The sequence below is a fragment of the Hipposideros armiger genome, unplaced genomic scaffold, assembly GCF_001890085.2.
Source record: "Hipposideros armiger isolate ML-2016 unplaced genomic scaffold, ASM189008v1 scaffold_723, whole genome shotgun sequence".
In the NCBI taxonomy this organism is placed as follows: domain Eukaryota; kingdom Metazoa; phylum Chordata; class Mammalia; order Chiroptera; family Hipposideridae; genus Hipposideros; species Hipposideros armiger.
In genome coordinates, this window is record NW_017732073.1 from 696,732 (window position 1) to 720,306 (window position 23,575).

At 34.5% G+C, this 23,575-nt stretch overlaps 1 protein-coding gene across 1 annotated transcript in view; it reads right to left on the reverse strand.

The window, feature by feature from the left end:
• Nucleotides 1–23,575, reverse strand: part of NAALADL2 (N-acetylated alpha-linked acidic dipeptidase like 2) — a gene marked incomplete at its 5' end in the record, with an annotated part of 708,847 nt that overhangs the window by 464,833 nt on the left and 220,439 nt on the right. Inside the window, one exon of the mRNA XM_019627205.1 lies at nt 16,502–16,652. Coding sequence (XP_019482750.1) covers nt 16,502–16,652 — 151 coding nt within the window. The remainder of the gene's footprint in view (nt 1–16,501; nt 16,653–23,575) is intronic.

A 23,575-nucleotide genomic window follows, 5' to 3' on the forward strand; every position in this document is an offset into this window, starting at 1 on the left:
TAAGCTACAGGTTGTGATCAAACGATACGGTGGATATTTAAATTTAAATATATACATATATTTAATATATGGTTAATTAATATATATGTTATACACACACACATAATATATATTACAATAAAAGACACATGGCCCTTAATCCCCCTCAAAATATTCCCCCTGAACACACTTATCCCATCGTTCTTGCCACTTTCTGAAGCAGTTCTGGAAGTCCTCCTTTGTGAGTGTCTTTAGTAGTGCTGTCATGGCTGCCTCGATGTCCTGAATCATTTTGACTCTGGGGGACAACCAGACATTGGACGGGGCCAGATTCAGTGAATAAGGTGGATGAGGACACGCCGTGATGCTCTTATTTGACAGAAATTGCCATATATCAGAAGCGATGTGTGACATGGAGCGTTGTCATGATGGAGGATGATTTACGGCACACTTTAAAGCACACCTTCTCAACCATAGTTCACACCTGACTGACTGCACTGAACAAGCTGAAACTTGTCTCACACTGTTACTAAGGTTCGATGCACCGTTTCCCATATTGAAGATCACTGCCTTTCCGTTGGATGGCACTTGGCAGCAGCATTCACCATGTTTTGTGATCACAGTGGAAAGGCTCCATGTCACACATCGCTTCTGGTGCAGCAATTTCTGTCAAATAAAAACATTATGGTGTGTCCTCATCCACCTTATTCACTGCATCTGGCACCATGGGACTTCTGACTTTTCTGCAAAGTGACAATGAAAGGTAAATGTTTTGAATCCATTGAGGCAATGTGTCTTTTACTGTAATAATATTTTTAATTTAAATATTCTTGATCACACTTCATTATTTGCTTTGAAAACAGTTTAAAATTCTGCAATCCGTTCTTATGACAACTTCTAAAATATTTGAATTATATTCTAAATGCATTAAAATATGTAAATGTGCAGTTTAGGATTTTATTTTATTTTATTTAATAATAGAATTAGAGTTCAAACAAAAGTATGTTTCAAGGACAACATAAAATGCCAAGAAAATTATACAATTTCAACACCACGTCAAACATCCGGGACAGCTAAGGTATGGCACCACAGTGGCAAGCTTCCAGATCCCAAAAAGGGAATCTGAATTTTCACATGGCTGTCTATCGTTTTAATGAAAATAAAGTAAATGCCTGCAGTTTATGCTGCCACAAAGTTACTCCTAAAACTTCCAGATGAGAATTACCTTCTCTCCATAGAACTAGGAAGGGGGCCAAAAGTTGTCTAGCTGCTGTAGGTCCCAATAGGAATTCTGAAAGTAAGAGATGGTTGGAAAGTACCAGTGGAGTCATTAAGGGCTGCTCATCATGCAGGGGCAGTGAATACAGCACAAATTTAGAGAGGCTGTAGGGCTCAGTTCTCTCTGTCCTTGTTTATCATCTTCACGTAAACCACCTGGCCATCCCTGCACTGAAAAGTATGGCCTAAGAGAAGAGAGTCATATATCATCATCATCTACCATATTACATTCAAATGTGATTTTATACCAGTCCTAATTATATCACAGTTACTTCATGTTTATGAAATTGGCAGAATTTCTTCTATGTCTTATAATGGACTACGTAATCAATGGCAATATACGTTTTTGAATTATATTTACCAAAATGATTCCTTTCCTATGTTTTGTTCCTGGTTTAGAGAAGGGAAAGTAAAATGATTCAAGGTTTATCGGTAATTGCGAATATCATGTGTTACACACTTGAAACTCTCAAAAAACTAAAAGTAATTGTTTTTGTAACTTAATTATAGACTGTTAAATAATGATGTGTTGAAGTTACCTTTGTTTCAGAAAATGATACAACTATGCTGAAATGTCACCTCGGTGTTCAGATTTTTAACACATTTCCTTATTAATTTTAAACCTTTTTCGTCCAAGAAAATCTTATCTCCCAAATTATACTCTCCTTCTTTTACCTTTGCGTATAGGGTCTATCCAGATAGGTAACAGATACCTGAGGAAAGGAATTTTTAATCTGGTTTCTGTGAGTCCACAAGGGAGTTTATCTAAAGACATTTTTTTTTCCCTAGGGGATCCATGAATCCCCTGAAATTATAGGCCATTTTTTAAAGTATGTTTTTTGTACAGTTCTTTGGAATGAAGGTACATTTCTCAAAGCTGTCAGTGCCTGAGGTAATGACCACCACTTATTTTTTGGGTCCACCATCATTAATAACAGTCATCCTTTTGTTCAGGAATAGTCTGTCCACAATATCAAGCTAGACAGTATAAGGAATTAAAGACAAATATAAAGCATCATTCATAGACTCAGGTATTCAATCATGCAATTGAAGAGACAAGACATGTCTTTTACTTCTTCATTTTTATATAGAACAAAGTGCATTTGTGACCTCCAGGATCCCTTCCAGGGCAAAACTCTAAAATCATAAATCATTATTCACATACAGCGATGAAGTTAAAAAGAGAGAACAAAAATAAATAATGGGGGAACTATGGACCTTTTCACACTGCACTCAGCCAACTGAACCTTACAATTCCAGGTGGAAAGACACCTAAAGCGGAAACACCTGGTCCAACCCCCTCATTTCATACAGACTATCTTTTGATTAGTGATTGTAGGGTATATGATGTGACTGGCAGTGTTTGCAGCATTGACTTCAAGATTTACCTTTATCCTCCTGAAGTCTACTGAAAAAACATGGCTTTGGAATACATGCCAGCCTAGCATGCCAGAGAAGTTTTGCACACTCCCCTGGGGTTCCAATGTGTTGCCAGAGGATGTGTTATGGTGACTCTTTCAAACTCCTCCTGCCCTGTTTCTAATGGCCATGCTGCAACTGTGTACAACACCAATGTGATTACTTCGCTGCCTTCCCTCCTTCCTGTGCTGCAACTCATCTAGCATAGCCCACGCAGTACTCACTTCCTTGAGAGCGCCTCTCTCTTCACCTCTGTTGACTTGACAGTGCCCCAGGAGCAGGTGTAGGACAAATCCAAACCTTGCTTAAGGGGGATGCATTGGTGCCTCTGAAGGGGACCAGAGTTTTGCCTATAGGGACATTGATTTTAATCTGGTTATTAAGAAACAAAAGGCTCAGAAAGAACTTTTAATCCGCCCCCTTTCCTGCCCAAGAGCTTCAGATGGAAAGACGTTTCCCAAGAAAGAAATCTTGGCTTATTCACTTTAGCCTAATTTGAATGGAGTTTGGTAGATACAAGACACTAAGCAGGGGTCTAGTAGCTAGAGCACCTCTATGTCCCAGTGAAGCCCAAATTTTCCTGCCATTACATTCTTCACTTCCTCAGCTACCTGCAAGTTACCTACTTCCTTTGAAATCTCAGACCCCATCCCCCTTTTCTCAATTGTTCAAAATGACATACATAACCAATTTTACCTCACTGTCATTGGAATTTTCATGTTTATACAAACTCCCCATGTGCACATATTAAACATTTAGTCTTCCCCTGTTAATATACTGTATACTGTTTGAACTATTAGTGCAGGTAGTAGGACTTAGAAGGTGGGAACCTTTTTTTTAGCCTCAACACACGACTGTCCACATTTTAATGACAGGGTTTGCATGAAACCTGAAACTGTTTATAACAGTTCCAGAAACTCAGTCTCTGGTTCCTCTTTTGGTTCCTCTGCCTCTCTTATATTGATGACCCGCCCAGTACCTCTGTTGCTATAAAACTGGGAACTTGTTACACTTTTGATGGGAACTGGGTTCTGCTGCAGAACCCCAACCCTGAGGTTGTCCCAAACTCCCAGTTTCTTACCATCTACGACTGCTGCCCTTTTCCTGTTCTGCCCACAGCAACTAAACATGATGCTGTTGCTTTTAGCAGGAATGTAAGGAAGGTTTGGGATCACAGACAAAAAAAGGCAATGATTCAAAATTAAATATTAATCATCACTATCCTTACAAATGGATTGTATATTTCTCATCACAGGGACTTGCTTTCAAGCCACATCCTCCCTTAGAGCCAACTGAGCACAAGCTGTTCTAGTCTCTCTGTTCTTTAAAGAAACTTTTTCCCCCCTTGGCTTCTACCATAGAATCATACTCCTCACATAGCTTTGTGTATCTAAAAAATTCATTTATAAGCTTTACTAGTATAACAGTTGTAAAAGTCTAGTTTCTTCCATCCCTCTAAGCTGACTGAAGAGTAAACTGGTCTGTGCTTACTTCACTGAATATTCATCATGGATTCCAAAGCTTTCTTGGAATATTGAAATGACAGAAACTTTCAAAGAGATACCATAGTTTACAATGTAAGTGTGTTTGTGGAGCAGGTGAAAATTTCTGTGAGAAGTATTCTGGCAATAATTGCCTAAAGCATATTATCTTTTGGCCCAATTGCTTGAAAATGTACATATCTGTATTATTTTTAAAAACTCTCACTTTATCATTTTTCAAAAAATAAAATTGTATCTTCTATTCTTCACTGAAATGGAAAAAAATCACCTGAGGGACTAGTGAAGAAGGCTGTTTAAGAATTTTGTTTGAATTTATGTTTGAATTAAAGCAGATTTTTTAACATGGTTAGCAATAAACTGGTACAGATCATGCTGAGTAAAAGATTAGCTGAAGTACACTGAATTTTTAGACTGTGGACTATAGTAAAAATTCAATTATAAATCTCATTACAACTTTAATTGTTAAACCATCAACTAGATTATTATTTGTTGCTGGGTGTTTTCTCTCCTGCTGACTCAGAAACAGGTGCACCTGCAGATGTTAACTTTGCCATCACCATGTGACCTAACAGCCCTGCCTCTTCCTACTTTCTGTATTAGTAATTTTTCCATCATATATTAAGTTTAAAAAACGTACAAAAGCTAAGGTACAACCCACACATCCCTATGTAAGGGTATAAAACTAGGGAAATTTTCTAAACTGCAGTGCTTGGGGAATTCTGAAAAACACATCACAGTAATAATTGGTTTAGAAGTTCTGTACTAAAAAGAAGAAAAAAAATGTTTAGCTTAATTTAACCCTCCATTTCCTTAAATTTACTGAATACACATTTGTGTTATCAAGTCAAAAGTTTGGGGAATTAAGCAGAAGATTAGAGAGTAAAGAAAAAAAACATACAGGGCTTGTAAGAGCTCCTGTGCCTAGTACAAAGCCAGAAGGGTATTCAATAATCATATGGAGTGTATGCCTATAAGTCACAATCTTTGTGAATATACAGATGGTATGCATCATTTTATGTTCATCAGGTGTCACGGAAAGAAAGTTCATTACCTGACATGTTTCTACTAGACAGAGTTAATTTTGCATGCAAAAGAAATAACAAAGCCTGGCTTTGGGCTTATTACAAAAGCAGTTCATGTTTATATTCCTCAAAAGTCTCACACTGAAATGGTTATCTCTCAAAAAAATAATACTCACAAGATTTAATTTTTCAATTCTCACTGAAAAATTTAGGACTGATTGGCTGCTGATAGGCAAAAAAAGTAGAACACATTTTTTTTTTTATCCAGGATGCATCTCTCAAGTGAAATTGTATGGGACTAAAATTTACAATGCCAGCAGCTTGAAGCAAATGCAATAACACTTTAAAGTAGCATTACAAGATTTATTTTTACATACTTAAAATTCAAAAACTCTTCAGAGGATACTGGAAATGGAAAATGTTTACTTTAGGAGCACTCAACTATGTTTTGGTTCAACACTAAACTGAAAAAGTATTCACAAGGCATACCCAACATGTCATTCTTAGAGTCTGGTTTGTAAATAGATTTCAAATAATTAAAGCAGTAAAACAGACAAACAATCTTTAATTCTGCAAGATTATATATAGAAAGAGTCTCCAGGATAATGTAAAACAGTAGATAACTACTGAATTTTGTATAAAATCACATTGTTTTAGGCATTTACTCTGTAGCACTCATCCAATATAACTTCCTTAATGATGGAAATGCATATGTGGCTATAGATCACTTGAAATGCGCCAAGTATAACTAAATTTTTAACTTTATTTAATTTTAACTAATTTTACTTAAAATTAAATAGCTGCATATGGCCAGAGGCTACCATATTAGTACAACTCTTGCCCTTCTAACTTACAACCAAGAATGAAGTTAATGCCAAATTTCTCTACTAGACAGTGATATCCTGTCCAGATATTCCATTCTCTCAAGGGAGAACTGAAAACTAGGTAGTTCCATATCTTGACTATTTGGCTATCTTTCCATTTAAAGTTTAGATTAATTTTATAAAGAATTTAAATAAAGCTATAAAGCAACTAAACATCTTTATTATAATAGGTTATGCAAAAGGAGAAAAATATACAAAAGTCAAAACTCGTGTGTGTGTGTGTGTGTGTGTGTGTGTGTGTGTGTGTGTAACAAATAGTAAACTTTCATATGGATAATCAGCAGATTTCAGCTGACATATGATAACACATTTGGCATTTTTATAGGTATATAAAATAAATTAATTTTAAGTGAATGATTGAAAAAATATTTAGTAAATATATTTCAATAAAATGCAATATTATATTATTGGCTACTACTAATTTAGAGGGTAAGAAGAGTTTGTTGGAAGAACCAAGAGACTCTTATGAACAATTCTATGCCAATAAACTGGCAATCTAGAAGAAATTGATGAATTCCTAGAAACATAAAATCTACCAAGACTGAATCATGAAGAAACAGAAAATCTGAATGGACAAATTACTAGTAAGGAGATTAAGTTAATAATCAAAAACCACCCAACAAAGAAAAGTACATGATCAAATGGCTTCACTTGTTCATTCTACCAAACATTCACAAAAGTAATACCTATCCTTCTCAAATGTTTAAAAAAAAAAAAAGAGGAGGGAACACTTTAAAGCTCATTTTATTAAGTCAACATTACTGTGATACCAAAGACAGCCAAGTACAATGGGTAAAAAAGAAAATCACCGATGAATGTCCCTATTGAACATAGATACACAGATGCTCAACAGAACAGTAGCAAACAGAATTCAGCAGTACATTAAAAGATTAATACACCATGATAAAGTAGGATTTGTTCCTGGGGATGCAAGGATGGTTCAACACATGCAAATCAATGTGATTCACCACATTAACAGAATGAAGGATGAAAATCATATGATCACCTCAATAGATACAGGAAAGACATTTACCACGAATCAACATCTTTTTGTAATAAAAACTCTCAACAAATTGGGTATAAAGGAAACACAGCTCAGTATAATATTATACATGACATAAGAAAACAATTCCATTTACAATAGTACTGAAAATAATAAAATACTTATGAATAAATTTATCCAATTAGGTGAAATATCTGAGCACTGAAAACTATAAGACTCTGATGAAAAAATTGTAAAAGACAGAAAGAAATGGAAAAGTACCCTATGTTCTTGGATTAGTAGAATTAATATTGTTAAAATGTATATAACACCTGAATTAATCTACAAAGTCAACGCAATCCCTGTCAAAATTCTAACGACATTTTTCACAGAAATACAAAATACAATCTTATAATTCATATGAAACCTCAACCTTGAGACAGAACAATGCTGAAGGCATTACATTTGATTACAAATTATATTTCAAAACTACAGTAATCAAAATAGTATGGTACTAGCATAAAAATAGACATTATAGATTACTAGAACAGAATAGAGAGCCCAGAAATACACCCATGATTATATGCTAAATTAAGTAAGGACAAAGGAATCTAGGATATACAATCTAGAATATACAATGGAAAAAGAACAGTCTCTTCAATAAATGATTCTAGAAAAATGGTATTCACATGCAAAAGAATGAAACTGAACTCCTATCTTACACCATCTACAAAAATCAAGTCAAAATGGATACGGCTACTAGAAGAAAACATGATGGTAAACCCCTTTACATTGGTCTTAGCAATGATTTTTTTGGATTTGACACAAAAAACAAAGACAAAAATAAACAAGCAGGACTACATCAAACCAAAACTGCTGCATAGCAAAGGAAACAGTCAAGGAAATTAAAAGGCAACATATGGAATGGAAAAAAAATTGCAAATCGCATATCATATAAGGGGTTAGTATCCAAAATATACGACGGATTCAATAATTCATCCACAAAAAAATAAAGCAATAGAATTGAAAATGGCCAAAGGGCCTAAATATTCATTTTTCCAAAGAAGACAAATTGCCAATAGGTACATGAAAAGGTGTTCAGCATCACTAATCATCAGGGAAATGCATATCAAAACCACAATTAGATATTGCCTTACACTTGTTAGAATGTCTATTGCCAAAAAGTCAATAGATGCAAATGTTGGTGAGGATGTGAGAAAAAGGCACTCTTGTGAACTGTTGGTGGGGATGTAAACTGATATAACTACTATAGAAAATAGTATGGATATTTCTCAACAAATTAAAAATATGATTCAGCACTGCCACTTCTGTGTATGTATCGAAAGGCAATGAAGTCACTATTGCGAAAAATGTCTGTGCCCCTATGTTCATTGCAGCATTATTCACAATAGCTAAAGCATGAAAAGCACATAGGTATCAGTTACCAGATGAATGGATAAAGAAAATGTGGTATACATATACAATGGTTATTATTCAACCTTAAAAAATAAGGAACCTGCCAGTTGTGACAATGTGGATAAAACTAGAGGGTATATGCTAAGTTAAACAATCCATACAGAGAAGATAAATACTGCACGGTACCATTTACATGTGGAATCTTTAAAAAAAAAGTAAAAATGTGTGGTGATGGATGTGTTAATTAATTCAATGGTGAGAATCCTTCATAATTTATACATCTATCAAATCATCATGATGTGAACCTTAATTATATTGTGATTTTACTTGTCAAGTATACTTCAATAAAGCTGAAACATGTTTTAAAAAGTTAAAAAAAATAAAAGGAGTTTATGAAAGCCTTAATTACCTTGACCCACTTGGGGAGAATTATGCAATAAACAGAGCATCACATTGAACATGGATATAAGGAATTTTTCTGTAGCCATTATATAACTAAGTACTAATTTTCAGGATGTTTGGCATAATATAGATTATTTTCTGCCACTAACTGGGAAAGAAAAATTTAACATTCAGGAAAATCACATCCTAATTTCTGAAAGATATCAACAAAGGATAATTCTGAGTTGACTACGATTGATTTGAAGGCATTGAGACTTAATATACAAGGCTATGATAATTCTGCAGTATAATTTGCCATGTACTGAAAATTCATCCTTCATAATAAATAGTTCAGAAATAAGAAGATTGCTCTTATTTTTATGTTGCCTTTATTACTTATAATGAATGTAAGAATAGACGATATTGATTTCTATAAATTTGTATCTGACATTAGTTCTAATGATATTTTCTCTAAGAAAAGTTTGTGAACTGTAAAATCTCCTGATATTTTAGTTTATAGGTCCTGACCATATCAGACAAGAAAGCATAAAAACTGCTTGAGAAAAGTGAAATTAATTGTGTTGATCAGCATGATTTATTATTTCTCAGGCTCATTCCTGTTCTTTTATGCTATTTCGGCTGATATTTTCTGCTCAGTTATTGCCAGTTCTTTGAAAAGGTGGGTTTATTCTAATTTGTAACAATAACCTAAATCTTTGTGAAAGATAATCAGATGATTATATTTTACACAGTTTAAAGCTATTAAATAAAAAGATTAATAAAGATGGGGAAACAACAGGCTTTGAATATATTCACTGAAATAATCTACATAATTTTGTGAGTGAAAAAATAAAGCAGTCTTTTGTTCTTGTTTTCTCTCACACTTTTTGGTTAATTAATTGCTCAATCTATTTATTTTGTAATAGGCAATTTCTATTTTTATAGGTAAGAGTACAGTTTTGTACCGTACTCTGGCAGAGTATTAGAAATTGGACATGATTCAATCTAAATTTATTCTGATGTCTCATTGATACAGCCTAAACCTGTAAACAAGCTTTAAAATTTTACCATTATATTTCACCTTCAACATACCCTTAATCATGTACTGAAAGTAGGAGAAAAACAAAATGGAAGCTAAACTTTGTTTAGCATTAAATTTGAATATTTTATCTGATATCACACTAAATGCATCTTTTATCTTCATAAATCACATTTATCTAAACTGTATGGGGGGTTCTAAATAATATTAGTGGAGTCCTCATTCGGGTAGAAGTTAGGCAACTTGAGATTTAAGTGCTGATTATGTTAGTCAAGTCACTTTGAGTAAGGCTCAGTTTCTCTAAGGATCAGTTTACTTATCTATAGAATGGGACAGTAAAAGCTGTCTCATTGAAAGATCTAATAAGACAAAAAAATAGGAAGTGCTATAAAAGTGTAAAATAATTTTATTATTATTTCAATTAGCTTCTTATTGTTAAAAAAATAAAAGAAAACAATGGTCCTAAAGTGGAATTACTTGTCCCCAGGACAGCAAACCAAACCTTAATTGTAGCCTCAGCCCCTCTCAGGAATATAACCTTAAACTGATCAATCTGAATTTCCTGGTCAATACTAGTGAGATAGTCTACCTGATAAGAACACTGCCTCCCTTTCCCCCACACCTCTGCCCCCCAAAATGGTGTTTTTTCCTGAAAGAAACATTTCTTTTGCTAATAACTTTCTTGTCCTTCCCAGGTTCTGCCTATAAAAACTTTCCATTTTGTACTTCTCAGCACCTCTCTATTTACTAGAGGGGCTACTGGCCCAATTTGTGAATGATTCAATAAAGCCAATTAGATCTTTAAATTTACTTGGGTGTAATTTTGTTCATTAACATTTTATTCATTGGAATGGAAATGTATTGCTGAATCTTTTCTGTGTGTGTTTTTTTTAAGCAGTGGATTTTATCATCCTCTTAGAATCGCCACAGACTACTGTGGAAACTGAGTCTTAAACACAGTGTCTCTCTTGATAACGTATGTGTTTAAGTTAAAATAGAGACCTCCTAGTACAATAATAAGGACACTCTGAGTGACTAATGTACTATATGACACACATTTCCTATGAATAATAATTATTCAAATATGTTCTCTAAAAGGACATAATCTTAGACATTGCAACAATCATTTGGAAATTTCCCTGTTTGGGACAAACAGAACTTATGTAACCAAAACTATTTTTCAAAAAAAAATAAATTAGATTTGGATGGAGCCATTTGAGTTTAAATAATCTCTCTTCTCAATATTTTGTGAATTAAACTTCCTGAAAAAATTCAAACAGCTTAACAATGAACAACTCTTTAAATGGTTTGAAGAATCAAGATGAACAGTATTTCATGTAAATCTGAACCCTCAGGACACATAGAGGAACCACCAGTTATAGTCAAATAGTGAAAATACAGGCACGTTCTTTCCCCCCAACCAATTGTCAAGGCATTTCATGCTGTGAATATCAAACATTTGCTTTGACAACGAGGCATATATTTATATTTCCTGCTATCCCAGTCAGGGAATCGTTTAACATTGTCTCAGCTGATTTAGTGCCAACTCGTCAGCCTTTTGACATTTGTCCAGGTAATTGGACCAAGAACACCTGGTGAAAACTTGTCACAAATTATAGTGATATTCTTTATTCTTTAAATGGTTTTGGTTGGCAGAGGTGATGTTGAACAGACAGTAGGTAAACAACACACAGATCCACTGAATTGTAACACTGGGGATATTAAATAAACTGCATCGTTTCATACACTTCACTAGAGTAAAACCACTGAAAGAACTGACTTTCCTCTCTGGAATTTAAAATAGAGAAAAAGGAAAAAGAAAACAGAAAAACAAACCTGATTACAACAAATAGTGAAAGCGACTTAACACAAAGCTTTAAATCAGGATGGATTTCAGGAAATAGGGTGTAAAGGAAATTAAGTTTAAGTCATGATAAAAGAAATATCTTGGATTTCAATTAACTAGTAGTCCATAGATTAGTCAGGCAGTTATTTAGAAATGGTACGAAATTAAAATCAACTCTGTAGCCAACAGAGATTTCAGAAGATAAATTACTAAAGAAAGTATATGGAAAGAATTTCTAACTCCTATTACTATATCTAGTCCTTCAGATGTCAAACAATCTTAATGCTTAGAAATTGGGAAAGACATTTCCATTTTTCAACATAGACCAAATGTAATATTCTGTAAAGTATTACCTTCTTACCTCCCTATTTTTATGCTCACCCCTTAGCTTTCTGATTACCTCTTTGTTTTGAGCCTTAACCTATGCAGCCAATTGATAATTTTAGGCTAAGCACATTTTGATTACAACTGATGACTAGTGTTATAATTATGACCAGTTAGAGCAAATGTCAGTTCTTATACACCATTTACTTGAGTCCTTAGCTAACATGTTCAAACTTCTTGTGCTTCAAGGTTGAGAACAAAATTGTGCTATGTGTCTCTTAGAAATCTATAATTCCATGGTTCTAAAGAATGAGATTTGCTTGGATCACAATTTAATGTAGACAAAACACTAGCAGAAAGCTGGTGAAAGCAGTTATAAAGTTTTTGATATTTTAGACATTTAATCTATCAAATATTTGATAAATTATCAAAGGAATTAAGAAACTGTATTTTTGGTATTCTAATATCTTAAATGGAATTTCAAAACTTTTTGAATCAATGGATTTTCTGCTTCTTTGAGTGGTAGAAGAGATGTAAGAAAATTGACAGAAGCATTTACAGAGAGGAAAAACAAACAAACAAACATGTGTTTTATAAATAAACCTGTCAGGGTTAAGTGCCCATACAGACTTTTTAAAAAATGAATTTTACTTAGGTGGATTAAAATTGATGTATAGCCCAGGATCCAAATCATCAAAGACAGGTAGTCATGTTAACGAAACCAGCCATTCACTCAACAAATATTTACTGAGAGCTCACTAAGCCCAAGCCAGGGTGAGTGAGGATCCAGAACACATATGTTGTGGGGGCAGCAAAATGAAAGGCAGTAATACAAGATGCTGAAAGAACAGTAACACGAGGTTACAAAGTTTGGGTCAGTAGTCCCAGTGGCCCCGTTCAGCTGTGGTAGGTGATGAATACAATTCTGTAGTTCACTGGTTCCCAACATTTGGTTGCATCTGAATCCCCTGGAGAGTCATTTAGAAACAGATGATTGGATCCCTCCCTCAGAGCTCCTGTTTAAATCTGGAGTGGAGCTTGAGGCTTTGCATTTCCCTACTAACAGTCTGTGGGATAGATAGATATAGGTAGATAGGTAGATAGGTAGATAGATAGGTAGACAGATAGATAGATAGATAGATAGATAGATAGATAGATAGATAGATAGATAGATAGATAGATGATACTCTTTTTTTTATGATACTCCCTTTTATTGTGAGAAAAAAAAGGCTCAGAAAAGCCAAATGAAGCTAAATGTTTGTTTTTGTTAAAAGAAACGGCACTTTTCTGTGTAATAGAAGCAGATAACACAATAATAATTGTAATAGATAAGAACCACTGGTGGATGCTAACATTTATGGGGAAATGTATGATAAGAAAGAGGATGTTTGGGCTGGCCGAGGGGCTCAGTTGGTTTAAGAGCATGAGCTCTGAGCAACAGGGTCGCTGGTTCGATTCCCACATGGGCCAGTGAGCTGCGCCTGAGATGAGCTGCCTCTGAGCTGCCAACAGGTGGCAGGATGGCTCAGCTGGTGAGAGCACATGCTCCTAACAACAAGGTTGTTGGCTAGACTCACTCATGGGATGCTGGACTATGCCCACCCGCAACTAAGATTGAACGGGGCACCTTGAGCTGAGCAGCCAGGAGCTGTTGACAGGCAGCTGGATGGTGACTGGACTTGGAGCTGAGCTAGCTGCACCCTGCACAACTGAGATTGAAGGACAACAACTTGGCTGTTCTTCCCCAATTCCCCAACACTGTTCCCCTTCCCCAATTCCCCAGTAAAATAATAAATAAATAAATAAATAAATACACAAATAAATAAATAAATAAATAAATAAGAGGATGTTGACATAGTCTCATAGTACCTCTTCAGAAGGCATTCATCAATTGCAAAAGAAAAAAAATAGTAACTATATAGCGGAGAAAATTGGCAGACATCACCATAGCCAAGGGATCAAAGTTAACATCATGAGAAATGAGACATATCCACAATATGTACATTGTCATGTGATGCACTGAGAAGGGCATGGCTTTCCTTCTGCAGTATTCCCGCCAAAAGTTCATAATTACAATCTAATCATTAGAGAATATTGGGCAAGCTCAGTTAAGGGACATTCTACAAAATAAACTGCCAGTATTCTTCAAAGGGTCAAGGTAATAAAAGAAAGACTGTTCCACATTGGAGAGGATTAAGGAAACAACTAACTAAATGCAGCACTGAATTCTGGATTGGATGTTGGAGCAGAGGGAGAATAAAAATAGAGAATTGGGGAAATCGGAATAAAGTCAATAGTTAATAGCATTATATTAATGTTCATTTTATAACTTTGATAATTGTACTATATTATGTAAGATGTTAACATCAGATGATGCTCGAATAAATGTATACAGATCCTCCATAGGAGGTTGGACAACAAAGTTTGCGAGCTTGTTGTAATGATGTTGCTAACCTTTTTTGATATCAGGGATTATTCATTATGAATTTGTACCAACTGGACAAACAGTTAAACAAGTCTAGTATTTGGAAGTGCTGAAAAGCCCGCATAAAAATGTTAGACGAAAACAACCTGAACTTTTCGCCAAGAATTCATGGCTCTTGCATCACGACAATGCACCAGCTCACATGGCACTGTCTGTAAGGGAGTTTTTAGCCAGTAAACAAATAACTGTATTGGAACACCCTCTCTTCTCACCTCATCTGGCCCCCAAAGACTTCTTTCTTTACTCAAAGATAAAATAAATATTGAAAGGAAGACATTTTGATGACAGCTCTGATGGCCATTCCAGAAAGAGTTCCAAAATTGCTTTGAAGGGTGGACTAAGCACTGGCATCAGTGCACAGCTTCCCAAGGGGAGTGCTTTGAAGGTGACCATAGTGATTGATATTCAGCAGTGAGGTATATAGCACTTTTTCTAGGATGAGTTCTCAAACTTAATTGTCCCACCTTGTATACTATATTTGTAATTTTTTTGCAAGTAGAGATTATTTAAAAATAAAAGAATAAAAAAGCATTCTGAGATTGCTCAAAACTGGCCAGCATTTTACTAGAGATGACTTATTTGTACATTTATGAAATGAACTGAGTCAAAATATATTAAGAATAAATGAAGCCAACTGGGCAACTTACCAACTTAAGCAGAGTATTCATAAAATATCTACTTTTTGGTAGTGTTGCAGCCCACTGATTTGCTACAAAGCATTAGTTAGTGCCACCTGCAACCTCCTGAAGCTGAGGCATTACATCCCAAGAATTTAAAGCATTTGCAAATAAGAGAGCTGAACTGATATTTTCAGTGATGTCCGGAAATTATATATGAGCACCTCATAATTTCAACTTCAAAAGTGTAATAATGTGATAGTAGACTGTACAAATTACAGAGCTATGAAGTTTCAGATAAAATTCTTACATGAATTATTAATGGGGTATTTTAGAAAACATAGCAGTACTCAGTAGATTCCACCCCAAAACACAAATTATAACTCATATTTGACTCAATTTACTTCTCTCTTGGGGAAAGTTATTGATTGATTGGTGAAGTCCAGAATGGCAGGACTTGAGAAGATAATTAGTCAAGTCTTTTGTGGTATTTTGTGGGAAACAAGAAAAATATTGGCAGAACACTTGGATAATTACATGAATTTTATGTTAGTTTAATTACTGGTTGAAGTGTCATGGTTAATGGGTTTGTGACACACTGGAAGAAGGTCCAAAGAGGTTTTTCTTCAGCCAACTCTATAATATTTGTCAGTGACACAGTGGACAGAAATTCAATGATGTAGTGAGCCCCTGCCAAAGTCACAGTTGTCCTCTCTCTGCCACATGATGCCCACAATCATGAACACAACTTACTGGGAAAGAGAAGCCTGCTTAATGCAAAGATGGCCATCTCTGCTCCCAGAGACTGGCCCAACCAATGAGATCCCTTCTCTTAGGGAGCCAGACAATTTGATCATATGAACTCTATTCTTCTCAAACATTATTTTCCATTACTTTAGTCACATAACTTGCTGGTGTGTACCTCCAGACTCTGGGCTTCTATTTATTACAGCTACCCTACTGCAGCAGACACTTCACACTTCTAGGTATCTGTACATTTTTCCCACCTACAGGGAGTGCCCGTCACACATGTCATTCATTTATCTTATTATTCTATTGATCATACCATGTAAAATTTGTTTTCTCTTTGTTCACGATACTACAATTTATGAGGACCAAAAAAGTCTATTAAAGACTTTGTTTAATAAGTTTTATTCCAAACAATGAGTATTCTAGCATTTGAGAAGACAAAAATATCACCTTTTTAAATGTGAAGTGGTAAGAATTCTTTTACTTTACTACCCCTGAATTAATTTAGGTAGCATGCACTTATAAGCTGCAAACCTGTAATGCTTACAAGAATAATAAAGATTAATGAGGAACTTACTGATACTTGGGTAACCAGGTGTTGAAGGATCTCCTCCCAGATTTAGTGACACCATGAAGGTATCATAGCTAAGATCTGCAGTCTTTGGTAAATCACAGGGATCGATATAGAGAAGGACACCTCCAAATCCGGCTTTCTCCAATAAGGAAAGCTAAAAAGAGGAGAACAAATTATTAAAAATGTTATCATATGCATTAGAAGTCCATATACTGCCATTTCATGAATGTGATTAAGATGACTCTTATTTATGCGTTTTATTTTTCTTTTAAAATAAGCAGATACTTCAAATGTAAGGCCAAGATTTCCTGACATCAAATTTCAACTATCCTTTGCTTCTCCCTGTCACATACATGTGTGGTAAGTTTGGGGTTCTTCATCATGCTTGCCACCTTGTAAACTAAACATTTGACATAAGTAGGGCCAGTCAGAAATTGGAATGGAAACATAAAAATGAGTCAGGCAGGGCCGGCCGAGTGGTGCGATGGTTAAGAACTGGCTTGGGATGCCAGAGGGCCCCGGTTTGGATCCCACATATGAGGGCCAGTGATATTGCCCTNAACTAAAGCACACCTTTCCTTTCAATTATACATCCATCTTTTACAAAGACAAATAGACTGTCTAAAGGGTGAATTTATCAAACGCATCAGATGCTTCTTGCTGTGATCCACTTTTTGAAAAGACACTGAAATCAATACTGTGTGAATTATATACCTGTTTATTTAAATTGCTAAAGAGGCCTGGATTTTTACAAAATACTATCATGGGGGTTAATAAGTATTAAAACAACAAATTGTATACATTTAAAAATTTCATCTCTATAGTAACATAAAAATTTAAAAACATCTTTTAAAAAGCATGGATCTACATTTCATGGTACATTCTTATTCATTTAAACAGCTATGTCATATGTAAAAAAATAATAATGGACATGTAATATGCAATCATTTCTTAAGCAGATATTTTGACCCAATGGTTCAAATTTTGTTATTCTTTCTTCTTGAGATTGTTTTCCCCTTTTTGTTGTTTGGCTCTTTAGTTATGTATTGTATTGCTAGGATACCATCAAAGGGGTCTGTAGAATTCCAGTTTACTTTGTTATGTTTTATACATACACTCACTTTTATTTGTTAAAAAAAATAAAAAATAGTATTATTGTGAGGAATATTCACTGTAATCATTCAGTATATCCAAGGCATAGTCACAGCATTCTTTTCTGATTTCACTGAACAACTTTACTTGGACTTCAAAATTGCTTTACATGATGTATCCAAATTTATTTAAATAATTCTAGTAATATTGATAAGAAGCAATGACCTCCTGCTTCTGTATAGAATAAAGGACTTATTCAGAAAGTTAAACTTGTTGCCAGAGTTCTAGAAAGAGTCCTCAACTTTTACCATTATAGTTCAGGAAAGAGGAAAGGAAGAAAGGAAGGAAGGAAGGAAGGAAGGAAGGAAGGAAGGAAGGAAGGAAGGAAGGAAGGAAGGGAATGAAAGGAACATTTATTTTATAAGGAATCATATATAATTTTTTAATTCACTTTAAATAAGTATGTCATTGTGGTCTGTGGAATTATTCTTTTTATCACAAATGAAGTAATCATGAAACAAGGATAACTAAATAAAGACCACATAGTTAATAGTGGACTTTAGACTAGAGAAACATATCTTCATAATTGTTTATTCTGCGCTTTTCCCATTAAATCATATTGCTTCCAAATAATATTTAAAAAATTAATGTGATTTTGCAAATTTCTTTCATTTTTTAAAAAATTCATACTATTTGACAACTTTTGCAATGTTTGCTGCATAAAAAAAGCCTGATATTAAAAAAAAATCTTTAAAAAAAAATGAGTCAGGCGGATCGATAATGGACCCAGGTTTGGTAAGGTCATGGGGAGACAGGCCATGGCCATCGGCTCATGTGGTACACAGACACACTGGGCTATATTGCCCTGGAGGGGCAGCAGCTCCTAATTCATACAAAGCATTGCATGAGCAAGTGGCTTCTCTGTTCAGATATCTACGAACTAGTGTTTTCAGGGCATGAAAACTATGAGCCTTGCCAAAAAAACTGGTGACAGAAAAGGAACTCAGAGAAAACAGAGATGAGAGTGGGCAAGAGGAGGTTACCATGCATGGACTTCATGTCCAGCTGCGCTCCTTTCACTTGGACTGGATGACATTTTCCCTCCCTTTTTTGAGAGTGTTGTGGTTACTTGCAAATAAACCAACCCATACCCAAAACAAGTGAAAAAATATTAGACTGGGAGATGTTAGTGGATTTTGGTACCAACCCTGACACTTAACTAACTTATGTGACATATAATCTTTCCAGGCCTTGGTTTCACCATCCATAAAATACAAGCATTGAACAACATTATCCTTAAATATGCTTTCTGTTTTAAATTAAAAAATCATGTAATCTAATCCTATGCTTAAAAAAAATGTTATGGAGACATATTAATTTATACTTTTAAATATATTGTCATACATGAAATTTGTTTTTAAACTATTAGTTAAGAATACAGTTTTCAAAAATAACACAATTTCTATGATTAAGAGATCTTTCACATAGTTTTATGATATGATTTCTTATAACATATAGTATAAATATTTTAATTTTGTGTTAAGCTTTTATTAGGCACAAAATGAAGACAACTGAAATACTTAGATTCTATACATTAAAACTCTTCTGAGTAATTGAATCATTTCTCTCTTCTTTATTAGGTATAATTTAATAGTATACTATGAAATACTAATTTCATCTTTCAAAACTATGTCATATTGCTTACATCCCAAATCACGTTGCATATATATACGACAATTGCAATAAATCATGCAGGGTTAAATTAATATTATTTTAATGCAGCTATTAGCATCTTGCTTGTATTGGGAATATTTCTACTCTAATAAGTACTTCAATCAGTATTTTATTTCCAGGAGAAAAAGTAAATATTATGTAAAGTTACTGAGCATGTTTATTCTAAATATCAACCAGCGATAATTATTAATACCCCATAGCTAAGGGTTCCTCCTCCTCCTCCTCCTCCACAAAAAAGCCACCTTATGTTTCTCTGAAAACAGGAATCATTAACCAGCCTCCTACACAATGCCTGCCACCCTTTTATTTTGCTCAGAGAACCACTAAGTGAGGAGCCAACATGATCCTTGCCCAAGTTTTCATGAGTGCTAAAATCTCAATGCACTTGAGATACCTGAGGTGGCTGCTAGGCTAATAACAGAAATGGTCCTCAGTCATCAAGTGACACTTTTCTGCTTTTATACACAGTCAGTCAACTTCCTCCAAGCTATGTCATGGTTCCACCAACAAAAAAGGCATCATAGGAAGCATTTATAGGGGTCCCAGTTCCCAAAGTGAAATTTTAATTTTTTTATCACCAGGAATTAAAAAGGATTTGGTGGGTAACACTGGTAGCACTAGACTGTGACCTGACTGAAGACAGAAACACTACAGCTTCATTTTATATCCCCAATGCCTAATATAGTGGCTGGCACCAAATGATTTTTCTATTATTGAGTTAATGAATAAATTAGCATATGTAACAATGAAAGAATGAGTGAATACAAAATATAGTGTATATGGAAACAAGCATATTATGTGAATGTTATTTTGCTCTACAGTTCACACCTATTGACTGAAAAACAACAACAAACTTATGCAAACATTTTGTTGTAGCATCATATATCTATATCCTTTAAAATGTGAATGTATTAATCCAATGTATTTCTGAAATTAAAAAAAAATAAAAAAAGCATGTTCAAATAAATGTGTGATGTTGTCACCTTATACTTCCGTAAAAATACATAATTAAAACAGGTTTATTTGGTTTTGATTTTTGTTTTATGTTTTATCTGAGAGTAGAGTAAGAGTGGTAGAGACTAGCTCACTGGTATTTGATGTGAATTTGTCTTGATAGGGTCTTGTAGCTAAAATGTCTTTGTCAACTTCAAGGTGGTTAATCCCAAACGTATTGCTATGGACCATATTGATACATTTCTCCTTGTCTATAATACATAAAGCCAGGTTTTACCAGTTGCCAAATAATCACCTCTGAAATAAATGATACTATAAGTTTATGGACAGGATACAATAGTCGTATTGAGCAGTCCTTACAAAATTCAAAGCTCCTTGGGAATTGCTCACTGGAGATGGTAGTCTGGTACCTAAAAATGGTCCAACGTATGTTTACATTTCCATTGTTTTGGGAAGGCAGCATGTGGGCACTGGGTGGATGCATCCTATTCAGACAGGAAAAAATCACTAAAAAAAAAAAAAAAACATGGAGAATGAAAGAGAAAGGACCCTGCTCTAGTTCCTGCCACTTAAATTTTCTCCTTATTAATCTATATTCTTATTTTTCAACCAAAACATCTTTTTCTATTCCAGAAGGAGAATACTGTTGTTATTGTCGTTTAGACCAGGGGTCGGCAAACTTTTGAGACGGAATGTACCCAAAGAACCACATGTGGCTTGTGGGCCGCAGGTTGCCGACCCCTGATTTAGACAATTCCCGGCTTCATGGTGTCCAGCAAGGGGATATCTGTTGAATTCCACAGCTAGGCTTTAATCCATTCACAGGTGATCCTAAATTGTTAGCTCACTCATTTGAAACCATTGAGTGTCGGCCCTGCTTGTCTTATCTTCACTGGTCACAATGCATGGGATCCCTGAACTACTACCTGAAATCAAGAACAAAACTAGGACGCATGTGTTTTTCTCTGTCATTTAACGTCTTCAAAATATGAGTCCAGCACTAGTTTCCACAGCTAGAGATGTTTTCTGAGTCTTCATGTGGAAAACAAGAACAAATAAACATAAGCAAACCTCAGTTTCACAGATAAAATTGCTATGAGCTGAACTGTATTCCCGTAAGGTTTATATGTTTAGGCCCTAACCCCAGCATACATCAGAATGTGACTGGATGTGGAAATGGGGCCTCTAAGAGGTAATTAAGGCTTAATAAGGTCATATGGGTGGGCTGTAACCCAATATAACTAGTGTTATTATAAGAAGTGGGAGAGACAGTAGAGATGTGTGTGCACAGGGGAAACGCACGTTAAGACACAGCAAGAAGGCAGTGATCAGCGAGCTCAGAAGAAATGCCCCAGAAGGAGCCAAACCTGTAAACATCCCGATCTTATATTTTCAGTCTCCAGAACTGTGGAAAAATAAATTTCTGTTTAAGCTACCTCGGTGGTTTTGTTATAGCAACCCAAGCAAACTAATACACCTGCATAAAATTAACATCTGCCAGACTCTACATGGAGATTCAAGAAACTAACGGATTAGAATCTAGGCCTTCTGAGTCATCTTCAAGCTAAATCATCAAGTACTAATTTCACATCTACTATGGGCCAGATACTGTCTCATTTTTATCACAAGTTATTTATTGATTTTTATTCAGAGCATTTGATATGTCATTTCAATTCCCATTATATAGTTGCTGAAGTTGTGATTCAGAAAGGTTAAGAGCTTGATCCAGGGTCAGAGCTAATAAGTGGTAATGCCAGGATCAAACTAGAGTTTTCTAAAATTAAGTCTGGGAACTTTTTAACTAAAGCACACCTTTCCTTTCAATTATACATCCATCTTTTACAAAGACAAATAGACTGTCTAAAGGGTGAATTTATCAAACGCATCAGATGCTTCTTGCTGTGATCCACTTTTTGAAAAGACACGGAAATCAATACTGTGTGAATTATATACCTGTTTATTTAAATTGCTAAAGAGGCCTGGATTTTTACAAAATACTATCATGGGGGTTAATAAGTATTAAAACAACAAATTGTATACATTTAAAAATTTCATCTCTATAGTAACATAAAAATTTAAAAACATCTTTTAAAAAGCATGGATCTACATTTCATGGTACATTCTTATTCATTTAAACAGCTATGTCATATGTAAAAAAATAATAATGGACATGTAATATGCAATCATTTCTTAAGCAGATATTTTGACCCAATGGTTCAAATTTTGTTATTCTTTCTTCTTGAGATTGTTTTCCCCTTTTTGTTGTTTGGCTCTTTAGTTATGTATTGTATTGCTAGGATACCATCAAAGGGGTCTGTAGAATTCCAGTTTACTTTGTTATGTTTTATACATACACTCACTTTTATTTGTTAAAAAAAATAAAAAATAGTATTATTGTGAGGAATATTCACTGTAATCATTCAGTATATCCAAGGCATAGTCACAGCATTCTTTTCTGATTTCACTGAACAACTTTACTTGGACTTCAAAATTGCTTTACATGATGTATCCAAATTTATTTAAATAATTCTAGTAATATTGATAAGAAGCAATGACCTCCTGCTTCTGTATAGAATAAAGGACTTATTCAGAAAGTTAAACTTGTTGCCAGAGTTCTAGAAAGAGTCCTCAACTTTTACCATTATAGTTCAGGAAAGAGGAAAGGAAGAAAGGAAGGAAGGAAGGAAGGAAGGAAGGAAGGAAGGAAGGAAGGAAGGAAGGAAGGAAGGGAATGAAAGGAACATTTATTTTATAAGGAATCATATATAATTTTTTAATTCACTTTAAATAAGTATGTCATTGTGGTCTGTGGAATTATTCTTTTTATCACAAATGAAGTAATCATGAAACAAGGATAACTAAATAAAGACCACATAGTTAATAGTGGACTTTAGACTAGAGAAACATATCTTCATAATTGTTTATTCTGCGCTTTTCCCATTAAATCATATTGCTTCCAAATAATATTTAAAAAATTAATGTGATTTTGCAAATTTCTTTCATTTTTTAAAAAATTCATACTATTTGACAACTTTTGCAATGTTTGCTGCATAAAAAAAGCCTGATATTAAAAAAAAATCTTTAAAAATATGAGTATGTTTTCCACTGTAGCTTCCAAATATGGAAGAGAATGCTTTGTTTTATTTCTCTACACATCTTTCCTATCCATGGTGGATCCACTTATATAGTATGAATCCATTACTCTAGGTTCTAGGTTGAGAATACAATGATAGAGTAGGGACCAAAAAGTATTAACCTAAATCCTTTTATTTCCGGGAGAGGTATTTGACATTGGGA